At 42.8% G+C, this 16,940-nt stretch overlaps 1 protein-coding gene across 1 annotated transcript in view; it reads right to left on the bottom strand.

Moving 5' to 3' along the window:
• Positions 1-436: 436 nt before the first annotated feature.
• Positions 437-16,940, bottom strand: part of CDRT1 (CMT1A duplicated region transcript 1) — a 30,363-nt gene continuing 13,859 nt past the window's right edge. The window contains exons 8-14 of the mRNA XM_030534194.1: positions 15,747-15,868; positions 15,001-15,149; positions 12,082-12,224; positions 6,532-6,690; positions 5,409-5,695; positions 4,050-4,247; positions 437-1,774 (exon numbers count right to left, since the gene is read on the bottom strand). Of these exons, the coding sequence (XP_030390054.1) occupies positions 900-1,774; positions 4,050-4,247; positions 5,409-5,695; positions 6,532-6,690; positions 12,082-12,224; positions 15,001-15,149; positions 15,747-15,868 (1,933 nt within the window). The 3' untranslated portion in view covers positions 437-899. The remainder of the gene's footprint in view (positions 1,775-4,049; positions 4,248-5,408; positions 5,696-6,531; positions 6,691-12,081; positions 12,225-15,000; positions 15,150-15,746; positions 15,869-16,940) is intronic.

Raw genomic sequence — 16,940 nt, 5'->3', positions numbered from 1 at the left:
CTAGTACATCTGCACTGACCGTCAGCACTGTGTTAACTAACTCAACTATTAAAAATCAAGTCTAAATGCAATTACATTTCTAGGGAAGATAAGGATGAAATTCACCCCTGTGCAAAGACCCAGCACTAGGCCTATGCACTATTTTCATCCCTCTTAAGCTCTCAAATAAGATTTAAGCAAGACAAGGTCTTGTGCTGACCCTTTATTCAGAATAGACTTGACACTAATAAAATTGGTCTCATAGGAAAATCCATGTAAATTTTTCAGTACAAAAGCAGTCTATGCTAGAGTAAAGATGTGCAAGGCTCCTTGATGCTGTCTGCTTGTCTTTACAGTTCTCTGTCAGAGAACAAGCAGTTTCAATTACAGTCCAATAAGGAAGATACAAGTACAAAGAAATGTTATGGTTGGGTACATTTATTTTGTATAATAAATATGCACATTTCATGTGACTCAGACACCTGGTGAATTGTCCCCAGAATTGCAAGGGTCAGGCACCTCTTGCTCAAAACATAGGTCAGATGATCAGCCTCTTGGAGCTTGTCTGAGGCCTTGCAAGGAAAACTTGCAAGCATAGCGCTGTGTGGTGATCACAAGAGGAGATGCTGATGATCACATTTAAATCAGTCTACCGTAACGCTAGGCCCATCTGAATAATAATCTCATAGGCTGCTGTGAGGACTATTTAACTATGTCAATAATACTTTCTTGAAGAGTCATGCACTGTTCCTTATATAATCCCTCCCACAACAGAACATTGAAGGCCATTAGATGGTGTCCTCAAGTGGGGACCACAGCTGAATCAAACAATTTGAGCAACCCAAGAAGCCCCAAATCCCATCTTTTTGTTTGCATTTATTTCTTTAAAAGAGCTGGTAGTGTGCCTTAAGGAGCTTTGCTCAGACATACACATTAAGCCCAAGTTCAGGGGCAGCTATTTTTCCCTCCTTGGTGAAATTGTCGATGGGGAGGCCTTTAATTTTCTTTAACCAGGCCTTCCTGCACTCTTTTTGCTGGTCTGCTATACGTTTTGTTTGGTGAGCTTGATACTCAACAGCTGTAGCTTCTTCATACATTTTCATCTGCTTCACTGTCAGAAGCCTGAACCCGCTGTTGATCCGATAAGGATTTGCAGTTTGTAAGAAGAGGGGACTTTCTCTCCGGGGCCCCGCTTCAATTTTAGTTTGTGCAATCATCATGCGTGTCAATTTGATGGATTCAGATGAGCTCGTTAAGTGACCAATCAACTGAGCCCCACCTTCAGATAGGGAAGTGGCTCTGCCATGGCCAGTATGAACCTTCTCTTCTGGCAAACTGCAGCATGACTTGGAGCGTACAATCACGGGAGCAGGAATGAAAGAGTGCACTGCAGACCCATGCAAAGAGTTCTTCAAGTTGAGCTGCAGTCTTTTGGTTTCAAAAGGTGTGGAAATTCTTTTCATAATCAGAGAGCCACTGGCAGATTTAATGTGTCTGAGTTGGGCTGACTGATCCTTTTTCTCTTGCTTAGGGATTTTGTATGACAACACCTTTTTAGGGTGTTCCTGGGGGCGCAGCCGAGGTCCCCAGACATCTCTGATTTTTGCATGGTGTATCATATTGGAGCTGACTTGGTCTGGCTTGTAGGCGTGCTGCAGCGTGCTAACAGTCAGGAGAATCTGGTCAGGAGAAATGGGACAATGCGGGCTTCGTTTCTTTATACGCTGTAAAGCGGCCTCTGCGTTTTCAGCAAGTGAAGATGCGTGGACCGGAGAGTCGTAGCCAGATTCACTATCTATTTCCAAAGATAAACATGAAGAAAAGAAAAAAAAATCTGACTCTATATATAGATGTGTATATATGGAAGTGATTTTACAGTGAGGCTTGTGGTGGTAGTAGCCTGTTTGATCCTTCTTGGAGAGATGGAGTCCCCAAAGGGGGATGATAATGGGCACTAAAGTGACAGTCCTGGAGACTGAGTTTCCATGTTTACCCACAGAACAAGCACAGCACGAGGAACAGCCAAGCAAGCTTCCCCAAGGCTGTCCTGTCTGATGTGTGTCCATCCTAAGGGTGGCAGAGGACCATCTTTATGGGTTCAGTCACAATCATTCTTTGACCTGACTGCCAACAGTGGTGACAATTCTATGTTAGTTATCTATAGAGTGGGAGTTGCAATAGTCTATAGGTGTTAAAATAATTTTTGACACTGGGTGGATAAATGTTTTTGGGTGCTTTGACATCTGTCCTGGTTTCCTTGAAGTCATGGTTTCTAATGGGAGCAGAATTGGGCCTCATGACGGTGATGCCAGTAAGTGAACTCAAAATGCCAAGTCAGTTTCCAACATAAGCCGCTAAACAACAATCAGACGGTAACAACTTTTGGCCATTATGAATCTGAACTGGATTAGAATTGGAAAGCTCAAGGTGAACAAGGCATGGAGCTTCTGATGTCTGAACATTTTGGAGAGTGGTCTCTGATGAAGTGGACCAATCACCATCTTTAATCATCTTTCCAAGATTATCTGATTATGCCCAAAGTTAAGAAATGCTATGGATTTTAAAATGAGAAATATAGCAATATAGAGCACACAGCATTAAGGACACTGTTCTTGCCAGGTATAGGTAAATGTGGAGTATTAACATAAGTAATGTCCAGGTAGAGATGGGCCTGATTCAAACCCAAGATCCAAACACCTCTGAATAGTAGGGATCAGATCCCCAGCTAGCGTAAAGTGGTGTCGCGCTGTTGACTTCAGTGGACTGTGCCAATTTACACCAGCTGAAGATCTTGTCCCGTGGGAGTTTGAAATCCAGATCCACACGGGGATTCAAATGTTGCCATTAAATCCCACATCTATTTATTAAAAATTATTTTCATGACTTTTCTGTAGTTTTTACCTTGCAGGCTCCAGATCTTTTGCTTCTTGTTTAGGTTTTCCTATTTATGAACGCTTTCTTTGTGTCTGTTTCACATGCTTTAACCTATTGTTAATATTACTTGTCTTTTTGCCCTCTCCTTACCCCACTTCATCCTAACTTACCTTTCTCTTTATTTCCATAGTCTAGGTATCTTACCAACATGTCCACTGCTTCTCTTCTCTGTCCTCAGATACTTTGGGATTCGATTATAATCCCCAACCAGTTCTGAATTTAAAACTTATCTGCCAGTACATAAAATGCCATTGGCTTCTCTAATCCACTGTGTTAGCCAATGAAGCGCTCATTGGAGTGGGAACAGTCACTGTAAGGATTCTCTTTATCACAGTTCATTTCTCCAGTGAGAAAACCATTAAGAGCCATATTCTCTCTCAGCTACAGTCGCCACTGAGGACAAAATTTGATCCAATACAAGCCATAGGAAATATGAAAGTTGTGGGAACGTCATGAAGGACTGTATCCAGCCTAGATCTAGTCTAAAAAATACTAAAGCCCCAACCAACATTCAGGGCTGCCCAGACAAAATTAAAATACACTAATACAAACAATACAACAGAGAAGAAAAGTGATTTCCATCAGATCATCAAGGAGCACACCTGGGATCTCTGAATTATCTTGTCAAATTTTAATGCAAAACCACCTTGCTGGCTGGCTCAGCCATGTTGGAACAAAATGTATTTACAGAGTGATTTCTTGAGCAAATATTGGCATTTAAATAATAGCTAACCGTTTCTTCTGAGAATTTGTGTGTGGAAACCCTCTCCTTCCCTCCCCAGAGAAAGTTACTTTTTTAGTAGATCAAAGTGATTTTGACATTTAAAAGGAAATGTAAAGTGTAGCAATAACTGCATGGGGGAGAAATGGACCCAAATATTACATAACTTTTCTAGGCTTCACAGTTAGAAGAGATCACTTGTTTTAATGTCTGTTCATCTGCCTGACCTAATAGCCTCATAACCATTGTAGGCCCCAAAGAGATCCACTTACCAGTGCAGATTCCAGATCAAACTTCTCATTTACTGCAGGCCTCTTGCCCAGAACATATTACCCCTTACCATATAATCTATCTATCTTCGATATTTCTAATTTAACCATCATCAGGATAGCATCTAGCCACCAAGGTTTCTTACCAGACTCTGACAAGCTTTGTGGTGTTGCTGCACCATATGTTTGACCTGAGTCATCTGAATCACTGCTGTAGACCTGTTGTCTCCTAGGAAGAGCAAACCTTTTCGTCTGGTCCGGCTTTATATTAAGGCAACCCATGCTCCTTTGCAAAGTCTGATTTGACCGGTGAGCAGGTGCCTTTACAAATTCATAACGGAAACCTTCAAGAGAGGGACATGGATTAATCCTGTAGCATTAAGATTTTAAAGCTAATTGTCTTTTATCTACCAAGGTCATCATTATCTATGTATTTTCTGAATCTTCTGGCTTTCGATTACTATTTTGTTTCTAGTTCCAAGTTCTAAAGCTAGCGAGCCATGGTTGACTGAAAAATATCTACAAATGTTTGAGAAGCTATAAGTGTCAGAGAAGTTTGGAAGATAATGATACCTTCATGCCTCCTTGTTGGGACAGATTCAAATCTGGATTATGCTGGTGTAAATCCATAGATTCTACAATCACTGACTCTGAGGATTTACACTGGTTGTAACAGAGGTTGGAATCTGGTTCATTCCTTCTCTATTGCCTGTCTCCTTGCAATGTATGGGTCTTCAGACAGGTGAATGGCTGTGTTGGGTGTTAATGCCACATGATTGTTTTAACAATCCTAAGTAGCTGCATTTTTGACATTAAGACATTTAATAGTCTTGCACTAAAGGACTGAAATGGAATCCAAGCTGTGAATTTCTTCACAATATTTTTGTTCTAATGAATATTTTAGGACAAAGACAAAAGCTTCGCAGTGTCCCAGACCTGTGGTGTCTGCAATATAGAGCACAAGCTCAGAGTTGCAGGTTTCTGCATCACAATTTGGATTCAGTAGCCACCCATAGACTGAAACTGCATCAGAATGGTACAGTTTGAAGAGTGTAAGCCTGTGTGGATTTAGTCTTCATTTTGGTTGTGAAGTCTGATCACAGATGCTGCTAAGACTTATTTTAAAATCCCTCCCCACGGTATAAGTAATAATTGGTGCACCACTCAGCAGGTACTTAAGCATATGCCTAACTTTAAGCACATGAGTAATGCCACTGACTTCAGTGATACTACTCACATACTTAAAGTTAGACACTTGAATAGCTTGCTGAATTAGGACCTCAAATTTCTAATGCACCCTGCTTCTCACAGGATCCTAAAGGGCCTTACAAAATATATAACATTGCTGAAATGCAGCAGCTGTCTAGCACACATCCCTGTACAAGGGTGGAGGATTGGCTAGGACAGTGGGTACCTGAAAATATTTCCTAACTCATTTTTTTAAACTGACTAGATTTCAGGTTGAGGCCTTTAACACAGTGCACTGCAAGAGGTGTATATGGTACCTGAAGGTGTCCCGGAACCTCTCGTTGACCCACGGCGAATCAGGTATGCCAACATTATCTGGTCCTCATCTGGTTTCTCCTCGGAATAATATATCTTCTTGGGGCTGGCTACATCCCGTTTCATGTGCTGAGCACGAACATATGGATAGGGCTGCATACTGACCCTGATTTCTTTGTGTTTTTCCTTATCCTTTGTTACTTCCTCTCGGTCGGCCTGTAGCGTGTAGTCCCACTCTACATCCTCAAACTGGAACATCAGTACGCTGCTCAGAGCATTGATCACCATCCTAGGAAGGGAAGAGAAACAGTGCTAAGAAACACACATTGTATAATGGTTTAGCAGTTACCTGTTGTGCGAGGTAGCTTCTATGCACTGTTACAGATGCTGAGGCGCCTAACTAGAATTGAAGTTTCAGTTGCTTGGCTGGGGAAATGAAGATGAGCAGTGTTTAGATTGTTGCCAGCCCTTGTCATCAGACCCAGCACATTCCAATTAATGTAACCTGAATGTAAAGAACACTGTTGAGTTCATTCATTGCTAGGTATAACTGGGAATAACGAGATGAAATCATGAAAAGGAAAAATTTTCTGACTGTTAGGCTGTGAAATAGTGCCCAAGAGAAGTGGTGGTTGTCCTGTAGCTAGGGACCCTTGAATCTGGGTGAAAAAACACTGGGAACAGACTGTAGGAAACATGCCAATTCTTGTCTCGAAGGATGGATGTGATGAGTAGGCCTTTTTGATCTCTTGCATTTATGAAAATGCAGTAGAACACTGGTGTGTTAAGAGCACACGTGGGCCTGATCCTGAACCCACCCAAACTCTTGAGGAAATTCAGATCGTAATCTTGATCCCCCTTTATAGCTTTCCCCTATCTCTAAAATGGGCCTGAATCTAAACATCAGACTGAATATCTCATGTTTTGGGGAAGTTTGGATTGAAATCCGAACCAAAACACCACACCTACTTAATAGAATAACATATTGCAGTGATCCGTAGCCAATAAACCAGCAGAATCCTCTGAAAACACCCCACCTGTTAGGGCTGCAAAAAGGACATGATTTCTTGAGCAACACAATCTGTCTAACTGGCTCAGAGTCTGAGTGCAACTGCTATTACCCACCTATTTTCTACAATGCAGAAGGACACCACAGGGTCACCTCTGCTATTGGCCCTCATCACCTTCAGGCAGGTCCCAGTCAGGAAGTTAAATACACGTATTTTTCCATCAGCGCAGCCACTGATGACTCGGAGATACAGAAATGCCAGATACAGGACTTCCCTGAAAACAAAACACCAAAGCATAAGCACATTCCTTATTCCTACATGAGAAGATTGAAGTAACAAGGTTCTTGGATGGTGAGTGAAGCAGGTCCATCTCTGCCTATAGGGTAGATGAGAGAACGAGTCAGGTTTAAAGGAGGCTGGGGGGGATGAAAGTCACCCAGCAAATACCTTCCTAATCATTACTGCCTTCAGAATGGAGAGATGGCCAAAATTATGAAGTCCAGACAATTTATTGGACATATGCTTGCTCAAAAAATGAATGAAGCAGTCATTCGTAGCAACCACTGTGTCTAAGACCAGTCACCGCTTATTAGCTTTGCCAGTAGGCATTTTCAATCCCATCTCTTCCTTTAAATAACCTCTGAAAGTAAATGCAAACAGTATGGTGATGTAGTCTTATCACAGCACAGTTAAAATCACAAAATGTCATGATATGCAAAGGGAATGGTTTCCACAACAAAACTCATGCCTCCATGTTTCACATATGTACTATCTTCTGTTTGTCTTTTCTGCCAAAATATGTAGCTTAACATGCTATTGAATATATTAGAGGTTCCTGAAATTTTGGTGTATCTGGATCCCATTTTATTTTAAATCATCTCTGCTTCTTTGTCAATAGCAAAGAGGTGGGAATGATCTTGTTTTCCTGAACTCCTTGACTCACAGTGGGTCAGTTGGTCCTGGACTGGGATAAGAGCACCCCACATTTAGGTGGACTGAGTCCTAGATGTTAGCATTTGTTATGGCTGGGAGCACTTGCATCTAAGTCTTTACAGTTCACGTCCAGAAGGCATAAGATCCGCATTAGTTTTTCTGCCAAAGAATTGTGTTTTGTTTATTCTGTTTTTTCACTTGCACTCACATCATTATATTTGGTTTTGGTGAGTAGTGAGGACCTCACAGAAGAAATAGTTGTAGGGGACAACCTTGGTTCGAGTGATCATGAGCTAATTCAGTTCAAACTAGATGGAAGAATAAACAAAAATAGATCTGGAACTAGGGTTTTTTATTTCAAAAGGGCTAACTTTAAATAATTAAGGAAATTAGTCAGGGAAGTGGATTGGACTGAAGAACTTGTGGATCTAAAGGCAGAGGAGACCTGGAATTACTTCAAGTCAAAGTTGCAGAAACTATCAGAAGCCTGCATCCCAAGAAAGGGGAAAAATCATAGGCAGGAGTTTTAGACCAAGCTGGATGAGCAAGCATCTCAGAGAGGTGATTAAGAAAAAACAGAAAGCCTACAAGGAGTGGAAGATGGGTGGGATTAGCAAGGAAAGCTACCTTATTGAGGTCAGAACATGTAGGGATGAAGTGAGAAAGGCTAAAAGCCATGTAGAGTTGGACCTTGCAAAGGGAATTAAAACCGATAGTAAAAGGTTCTATAGCCATATGAATAAGAAAAAAACAAAGAAAGAAGAAGTGGGACCGCTAAACACTGAGGATGGAATGGAGGTTAAAGATAATGTAGGCATGACCCGATATCTAAATAAATACTTTGCCTCGGTCTTTAATAAGGCTAATGAGGAGCTTAGGGATAATGGAAGGATGACAAATGGCAATGAGGATATGGAGGTAGATATTACCACATCCGAGATAGAAGCCAAACTCAAACAGCTTAATGGGACAAAATCAGAGGGCCCAGATAATCTTCATCCAAGAATATTAAGGAACTGGCACATGAAATTGAAGCCCATTAGCAAGATTTTTTAAAGAAGTGGTAAACTCAGGGGTTGTACCGTACAACTGGAGAATTGCTAACATAGTTCCTATTTTTAAGAAAGGGAAAAAGGATGATCCAAGTGTGACGAAGTGAGGGGTTTTCTTGGGGTTTTCTGTTTTCCAGGGTTTGCATGCACAGGAGGTGGGACTCAGTGTCCCTGGGTGTTACTGGTTTAACGAGGTGAGGGGAGAGGAAGTTTGTTGTTACAGAGGACCGGAGAGGGACTTGGGACCCCAGCTCAGGAGACACAACCGGTTCTGGCCAGTGAGAGGACAAAGGGCTGCAGAGAGAGGACCCTGCTGACCTGACCAGCTGGTTCCAGCCAGAGGAAAGCTGCGAGGAAAGGAGACCCAGGCCTTCCTGTTTACGACCCTGTTTACCTGGAGAGAAGACAATGGACAGAGGTGGGGCTTGAGGCCGGGGATATCAGAGGCCCAGCTGGGAAGCAGGGAGGCTCGGGGCTGGTGAGGGGAAGCAGGCAGAGCCCACCTGGATGCAGGGAGACTGGGATGTGCTGTTACTGTGAGAGGCCAGGCCTGAGGCCCTGAGAATTTCCTGTGTTGTGTTCAATTCTCAATAAACCCTCCTGTTTTATGCTGGCTGAGAGTCACTCCGGTCTAGAGAACAGGGTTGCATCAGCCCTTTCAGGGGTGAAGAGTCCCAGGGGGTCCAGAGTACGTGGACTCCCGGAAGGGGCCCACGGCAGAGACAGACGTGCTAAGGCTCAGAGAGGTGCAGCTCCAGGAGGTGGAGAGACCTGACCCCGAGAGAGAGTGGACCCCCGTGAAAAGCTGTCTCACTGAAAGGAGCACCCCGCATGGACTGCACAGGGCCAAGAGTGGGCATGATCTGTGAGTCCATGACACCAAGTAACTATAGGCCTGTTAGTTTGACATCTGTAGTATGTAAGGTCTTGGAAAAAATTTTGAAGGAGAAAGTAGTTAAGGACATTGAGGTCAATGGTAATTGGGACAAAATACAACATGGTTTCACAAAAGGTAGATCGTGCCAAACCAACCTGATCTCCTTCTTTGAGAAGGTAACAGATTTTTTAGACAAAGGAAATGCAGTGGATCTAATTTACCTCAATTTCAGTAAGGTATTTGACACGGTTCCACATGGGGAATTATTAGTTAAATTGGAAAAGAAGGGGATCAATATGAAAATTGAAAGGTGGATAAGGAACTGGTTAAAGGGGAGACTACAACAGGTCATACTAAAAGGTGAACTGTCAGGCTGGAAGGAGGTTACTAGTGGAGTTCCTCAGGGATCAGTTTTGTGACCAATCTTATTTAATCTTTTTATTACTGACCTTGGCACAAAAAGTGGGAATGTGCTAATAAAGTTTGCGGATGACACAAAGCTGGGAGGTATTGCTAACACAGAGAAGGACTGGGATATCATACAGGAAGATCTGGATGACCTTGTAAACTGGAATAATAGTAATAGGATGAAATTTAATAGTGAAAAGTGCAAGGTCATGCATTTAGGGAATAATAACAAGAATTTTAGTTATAAATTGCGGACGCATCAGTTGGAAGTAATGGAGGAGGAGAAGGACTTTGGAGTATTGGTTGATCACAGGATGACTATGAGCCGCCATTGTGATATGGCCGTTAAAAAAGCTAATGTGGTTTTAGGATGCATCAGGCTAGGTATTTCCAGCAAAAATAAGGAGGTGTTAGTACCATTATATAAGGCACTGGTGAGACCTCATCTGGAATACTGTGTGCAGTTCTGGTCTCCCATGTTTAAGAAGGATGAATTCAAACTGGAACAGGTTCAGAGACGGGCTACTAGGATGATCCGAGGAATGGAAAACTTGTCATATGAAAGGAGATTCAAAGAGCTTGGCTTGTTTAGTCTAGCCAAAAGAAGGCTGAGGGGGGATATGCTTGCTCTTTATAAATATATCAGAGGGATTAATATTAGGGAGGGAGAGGAATTATTTAAGCTTAGTACCAATGTGGACACAAGAACAAATGGATATAAACTGGACACTAGGAAGTTTAGACTTGAAATTAGACGAAGGTTTCTAACCATTAGAGGAGTGAAGTTCTGGAACAGCCTTCCAAGGGGAGTAGTGGGGGCAAAAGACATATCTGGCTTCAAGACTAAGCTTGATAAGTTTACGGAGGGGATAGTATGATGGGATAGCTTAATTTTGGCAATTAATTTGGCAATTGATCTTTGATTATCAGCAGGTAAGTATGCCCAGTGGTCTGTGATGGGATGTTAGATAGGTTGGGATCTGAGTTACTACAGAGAATTCTTTCCTGGGTACTGGCTGGTGAGTCTTGCCCACATGCTCAGGGTTTAACTGATCGCCATATTTGGGGTCAGGAAGCAATTTTCCTCCAGGGCAGATTGGCAGAGGCCCTGGAGGTTTTTCACCTTCCTCTGCAACATGGGACACGGATCACTTGCTGGAGGATTCTCTGCAGCTTGAGGTCTTCAAACCACAATCTGAGGACTTTAATAACTCAGACATAGGTTAGGGGTTTATTATTGAAGTGGATGGGCGAGATTCTGTGGCCTGCATTGTGCAGGGGGTCAGACTAGATGATCATAATGGTCCCTTCTGACCTTAAAGTCTATGAGTCTGTCATACTAATTATATGCAGGCGTAGTATCGCCACCTATTTTTAAGGTTGCCTGACACTTCCTATTAAAAACCCACTTTCCAGTGGCTTATAACTCTGTCTAACTGTAACTGTGCTGAAATTTACCATGTTGGGTGTGTAAAAGCAGCAAAGAATCCTGTGGCACCTTATAGACTAACAGACATTTTGGAGCATGAGCTTTCGTGGGTGAATACCCACTTCCTCAGATGCATGTTGGATGTCTTCCTCATGTTGAATGTTTTGGGGAAATTTCAGTCAAACTGATTTAGCTGTTTTGATAACAAGGCAAAGGAAAAACACATTGTTTTTCTCCTTATTAAAAATGCTGGGACCTTTTATTGAACAACTCTAGTATCCCCATGCTTTGGAGCAGGGACTTGAAATTTGGCAGTATATGAGCATGTCCTAAAATACTGTATCATAATGCACACGTGTAAGAGGACTGATTTGAGGTTGTACAGGCAACCTTAATTTTGGCATACTCTAACTTTGGAGTTTTTGACTATGCAACCTTAATGTGTTTTGAAGGTATATTATCATCATGGGTTAAATCCTGGCCATATTGGAAGTCAGTGGCAAATCACCCATTCACTTCAGTAGGGCCAGGATTTCACCCCTTGTATGTAGTCGATCAGTGCTTTTCTGTACACTTGATCTCTTCATCATCATATACAATATCATACATAATAGTTTTCCCAAATGTCTTGTTTTATTGTGTCATGGGACAACACTGAATGCTGCTATTCCCTTGTGAAGGTAAGAGTCATACAAGATGCATAGTCCTAGGACTTTGATTCCATCTGTTCTGCACAGGATTCCTTACTCGGGAGTCACAGTTCCGTTGAATAACAGTGAGTTCCTGTAAAACAAAAAACCCTCCCTGCAGGACAGGGAAAATTTTAAAGTGTTAGGACTGTGAATTAACACATTCTATGTAGACATATTCCTAAGCAGGTAACAGAGTTCACTTTATAGAGTCAGAGCTATAGGAAACATGTAGACATTTGTTAAATGTGGATTCCAACGTGTGAATGATACCTACTGTGGATGCCTGAAAGCCATTAGACATCGCTTATGTTTTCCCACCATGCTCCATCCCAGGACAAATCCATCAGAGCTTCCTGTCACTAGATGCCATTGATCAAAGGCCAGGCATTTTATTGAGCCTTGGTGCCCTTCTAAGGTCTGAAACATGAAAAAGCCACACGTCACATAGTGTAACATACCATAAGAATTCTAGGCACACACATAGCCCTAATCATTCTCATATTACAATCACAGTACTGCCCTCCTATGCTTTATAATGGATTCCATAAAGGATTACAATATGCCCTTTGGTAATAGTTTTGATTCAGTACTCACTGTGAGCGAAACATGCCATGCTCACTTTTGGTGGCCAGACACTAATGTGGACTCATTCATTCACTGGGCAGGATCACTGTGTGTACTGTGTGTAGGGCCCTATCAAATTCACAGCTATGAAAAACATGTCACGGACCATGAAATCTGGTCTCCACCCATGAAATCTGGTATTTTGTGTATTTTTACCCTATACTATACAGATTTCACAGGGAGATCAGCATTTTTCAGGCTGGGGGTCCTGACCCAAAAAGGAGTTACAGGGTGGTCACAAGGTTATTTTAGGGACGTTTCAGTATTGCCACCTTTACTTCTGCGCTGACTTCAGAGCTGGGTGGTTGGAAAGCGGCGGCTGTTGGCTGGGTGCCCAGTTCTGAAGGCAGCACCCTGCCAGCAGCAGGGCAGAAGTAAGGGTGGCAATCCCATACCATGCCATCCTTACTTTTGCACGGCTGCTGGCACTGCCTTCAGAGCTGGGCTCCCAGTCTGCAGCCACCGCTCTCCAGCTGCCCAGCTCTGAAGGCAGCGCCACTGCCAGCAGCAGCAGAGAAGAAAGGGTAGCAGTACCACAACACCCCCCTACACTCAATAACCTCATGATCCCCCCACTCCTTTTTGAGTCAGGCCCCTTACCATTACAACACCATGAAATTTCAGATTTAAATAGCTGAAATCATGAAATATATTATTTTTAAAACCCTAACTATGTGCATATTATTGCATCTGAGAATTAAACTGAGACCTTTAGGGTCTGTTAAGTGAATAATCAACCAGGGAAGACAATATGAAAATGCCCCTAACCAAGCTAGTAGGAGCCATATGTAAACTTGGGTCATCTAGAAATGGAATATCTTACCCTTGATACACATGCGTACATGCAATTCTATCAGACTCTTTTCCATCAATAGAAACTGCTTTTCACCTCTCAAAGGACACTTACTCTGGGCATAAACTGGTATAACGGAAATCAAATTGGCTCTGATCTTAATTACAGTGCAGCTGTCTGGATATCCCTAATCTTTATAAACTGTTTCTGCTAGAAACAAATTTTATTTCTTGGTGTAACTATGCGTCATCCCCAGCCCTGAAATATGGCTATCATCCAGAAAATCCCTGCTTGTGAACATTCACCCAAACAAAAGCTCATACAAATATCTGCAAACAGCAAAAAATTAAAGACCAGATCAAATGTCAATTTTTAATTTGGTGAATTGTTTGCCAATAAGCACTTACACAGGTCAGCCATCACTAATTCCGTTGATCATCAGTTACCAGTTTCATACCTTTTTCTTTCTTTCTTTTTAAAAAACACCTTTGGTGTAAACAAAAAGCCATGACTAGTTGGGGTGAACAGATATGTAAAAGGTTGTTATAAAGAGGACAGTGATCAATTGTTCTCCATGTCCACCAAGGAAATCAGAGACTCATAGGGGTTAGAAGGGACCACAAAGCTCATCTAGTCCAACCCTAACCCTCCCCTCCCCCACGCCCAAGATTTCAGCTGTCCAAACTGGCTTAGCTTGCAGCAAGGCAGGTTTAGGTAATTAGGAAAAACTTTCTAACTTAATACTTTTTCACTTGGAGGGTGAAGCAGCACTGGAATGGGTTACCTAGGGAGGTGGTGGAATCTCCTTCCTTAGAAGTTTTTACGGTCAGACTTGACAAAGCCCTGGCTGGGATGATTTAGATGGGGATTGGTCCTGCTTTGAGCAGGGGGTTGGACTAGATACCTCCTGAGGTCCCTTCCAACCCTGATATTCTATGATTCTATGAGCACTGGAACAGGTTACCTGCGGAGGTTGTGGCATCTCTAGCAATGGAGGATTTTAAGAACAGGCTAGATGAATATCTGTCGGGGATGGTCTAGGTAAACTTAATCCTGCCTCAGTGCAGGGGAATAGACTAGATGATTTCTCGAGGTGACTTCCAACCCTATGTTTCTATGATTCAGTGTGTAGTAGAGAGAGAGAGCCTGGTGTAAGATCTGAGGCTGTGAATCAAAGTCAGGCCATGTATTAAAACAGATGTTTGCACGTTCACTGTCCGGTACGTGAATTTGACAAAGTTGTTGCTAGTGTACTAGGCTCTAGATATTTGCATAAATATATTCCAGCTAGTACAGATACAGCCCCCATCTAGTATAAGATAAGATGGTTTGACAAAACAATGAATAGGGATGTTTTGTTCCAGATATCAGGAACCAGGGGAGATAACAAACAGATGTCATGAAACACATAAGGTGGTGCGTAAGATGTTTTTTTCCAGTTGTTTGTCTCAGTTTATGAATGTCAGTGTACCTCGCCTTAACCCTTTGTCCAGCCCAGGGGGCAGCAGAGAGTCTTGCTTGCTGACTTTGTTGAGTCCATTGTAACAGGCCTACATGTGTTAGTGTACCCATACACATAGATCCAGGGAGCTAGTACTGTGCTTTGTTGACAATAAACCTGGCCGAGCGCCTTCGCCACTGAACCGAGTCTGTGGTCTTTCTAAGTAGTACTATCGAGGTCTGCTGGGCTAGCTAGCTGCTCAGAGCTGGGACAGCACACAGAGAGAAAGCCCCCAAATCGTTTCCAGAACATGCTATGATTAGGAAGAAACGTACCTTGATCAACATGCATGTATCAACGTGCCACACTTTCACCAACCCTTTTTCGCAACCGCTTACAATGTGGGTGTTGTTGATTTTAACTGTCCAAATGGCATCTTTGTGTTTTAAAGTTTTGATGCATCGCCCGGTGCTTAAATCCCACACTGTTAGGAGTGGGAGGAAGAAACATGAATAATGTCCACATTTATTTGTCTGTATCACTCTGGAAAATGTGAATACAAATTATTATTTGAGTCACAGTTGCACCTAGAGGCCCCAGGTGAGTTTAGAGCCTGCTTGTGTTAGGTGCTGCACAGAGACAAACCCTGCCCTGAAGCATTCACAATCTAAATAGTGAAAGCAACAGCATATCATTATAAGCCCTGTTTCACAAGTGAGAACCTAAGGTCACCACAGGAAGTCTGTAGCAGAGCTGAGGACTGAATCCAGGTTTCTCAAGTCCCATTGCCATAACCACAACGCCATTCATATTGTATAAAACCACTCTGACAGGAGTTGCATGCATGGCCATTGCTTGCAGAGCAGACTAAGCTCCACTGTGAGTTTGAAATCCACCCCCTGGTTTCCATTCTGATTGTCAGGGTCACACACTGTGTGTGCTATAAATATACATATTGGGCCACTTTCCCTGCTGGTCTAAGCCAATCCAAACCCCTTTACTGTTACCGCTGGGATTTGGAATGTGGCTGGTGGTGGCTCCCATCAAAGCCTTGGGGCTATTTCAGGGATTGCTTGCTCACCTTTGACCATGCAGTCTCTTGCTCCTGACACAACCCAGTTTTTGTACACGTCCAGGCAGGTGATGGTCCCTGAGTGACCGTTAAGGATCTTCACACAAGCCCCAGTGAATATATTCCAGCATCTGCAGAGTAAGGGCCAAGAAGAGGAGAATCCTGTGATTCGTTAATTGTTAATTAATGACTTATTTGTTATTATTGCCTAGTTCACTTCGCACGTACGCTGGTGTAAGTCAGGAGTAATTGCACTGGGGTCAATGAAGTGACACTGAGAAAAGCCCAATAGAAGGGCAGTAGAATCAGGCCCTAATATTTAGATACTCGATCTTATATTTTATGCTGGTGGCACCAGGGCTGTCATGGTCACATACATCTGGATTGCTTCTCTGGCCTCCCAATGTAACCGTCCTTCAGACAGCCCCATTTCCATCTAGCAGCTGCCAAAAAGACTTACAGCTGCTTCACTGAGAAAACCCAAGCACGTGGATACAGCAAAGACCATCCCACGTCAAATCAGGTGGGAGACAAAGACTCCATATCTATGTAGACTCTTTCCGTTCCTAGTAGACTGATGTGGCCTTTGAAACAGGCTCTGCCATTGTCATCCCAGATCAGAAGAACCTGACTTGTGGGCATAATGCAGGGCTATTGTGGCAGCAGATTATTAGTATCCTAAGAATTAGTGACAGAGATGACATAATAAGACTTCCCCTTCCCCAACTTCAATGAGGACATGTATCCTGACCTACACCAGTGCATGCCTCTGCATAGTGTAAAGCTGCTTCTATGTTTTCTTCCAAGTGCACTGGAAGGCAGTCAAATACCATGGCAATGAGTTGGTATCAAAATGATGGGAAGATAAAAAATAAAAAAGACTCCCAGCTTCAGGGGTGAACTCCTGGCCCTATTGAACTGAATGGGAGTTTTGGCATGGACTTCAACAGGGCCAGGATTTCACCAGAGAGGCTAATCAGAAACAATGTCTCTGGTTTAGAAATATCACAACAATCGGTTTTCCTGGCATACTTTGCTGCTACTTCTTCCAGTACTGGATGAAACAGGAAAGCACAGAGGGGAAATGTCCTGTGTGAGCAAGGGAGTACACTAGGATTTCTATGATGTGTTTGTCTTCTCCCATTATTACAGTCAGAAAATGGGGGGAAGGGAGGATTCTGGAAAAAATGCCCAGTGTTGGGT

The sequence above is a fragment of the Gopherus evgoodei genome, chromosome 15 (genome assembly GCF_007399415.2).
Source record: "Gopherus evgoodei ecotype Sinaloan lineage chromosome 15, rGopEvg1_v1.p, whole genome shotgun sequence".
Classification (NCBI taxonomy): Eukaryota; Metazoa; Chordata; order Testudines; family Testudinidae; genus Gopherus; species Gopherus evgoodei.
The sequence above is the reverse complement of the archived record's forward strand: the minus strand, read 5'-3'. Positions and strand labels throughout refer to the sequence as shown.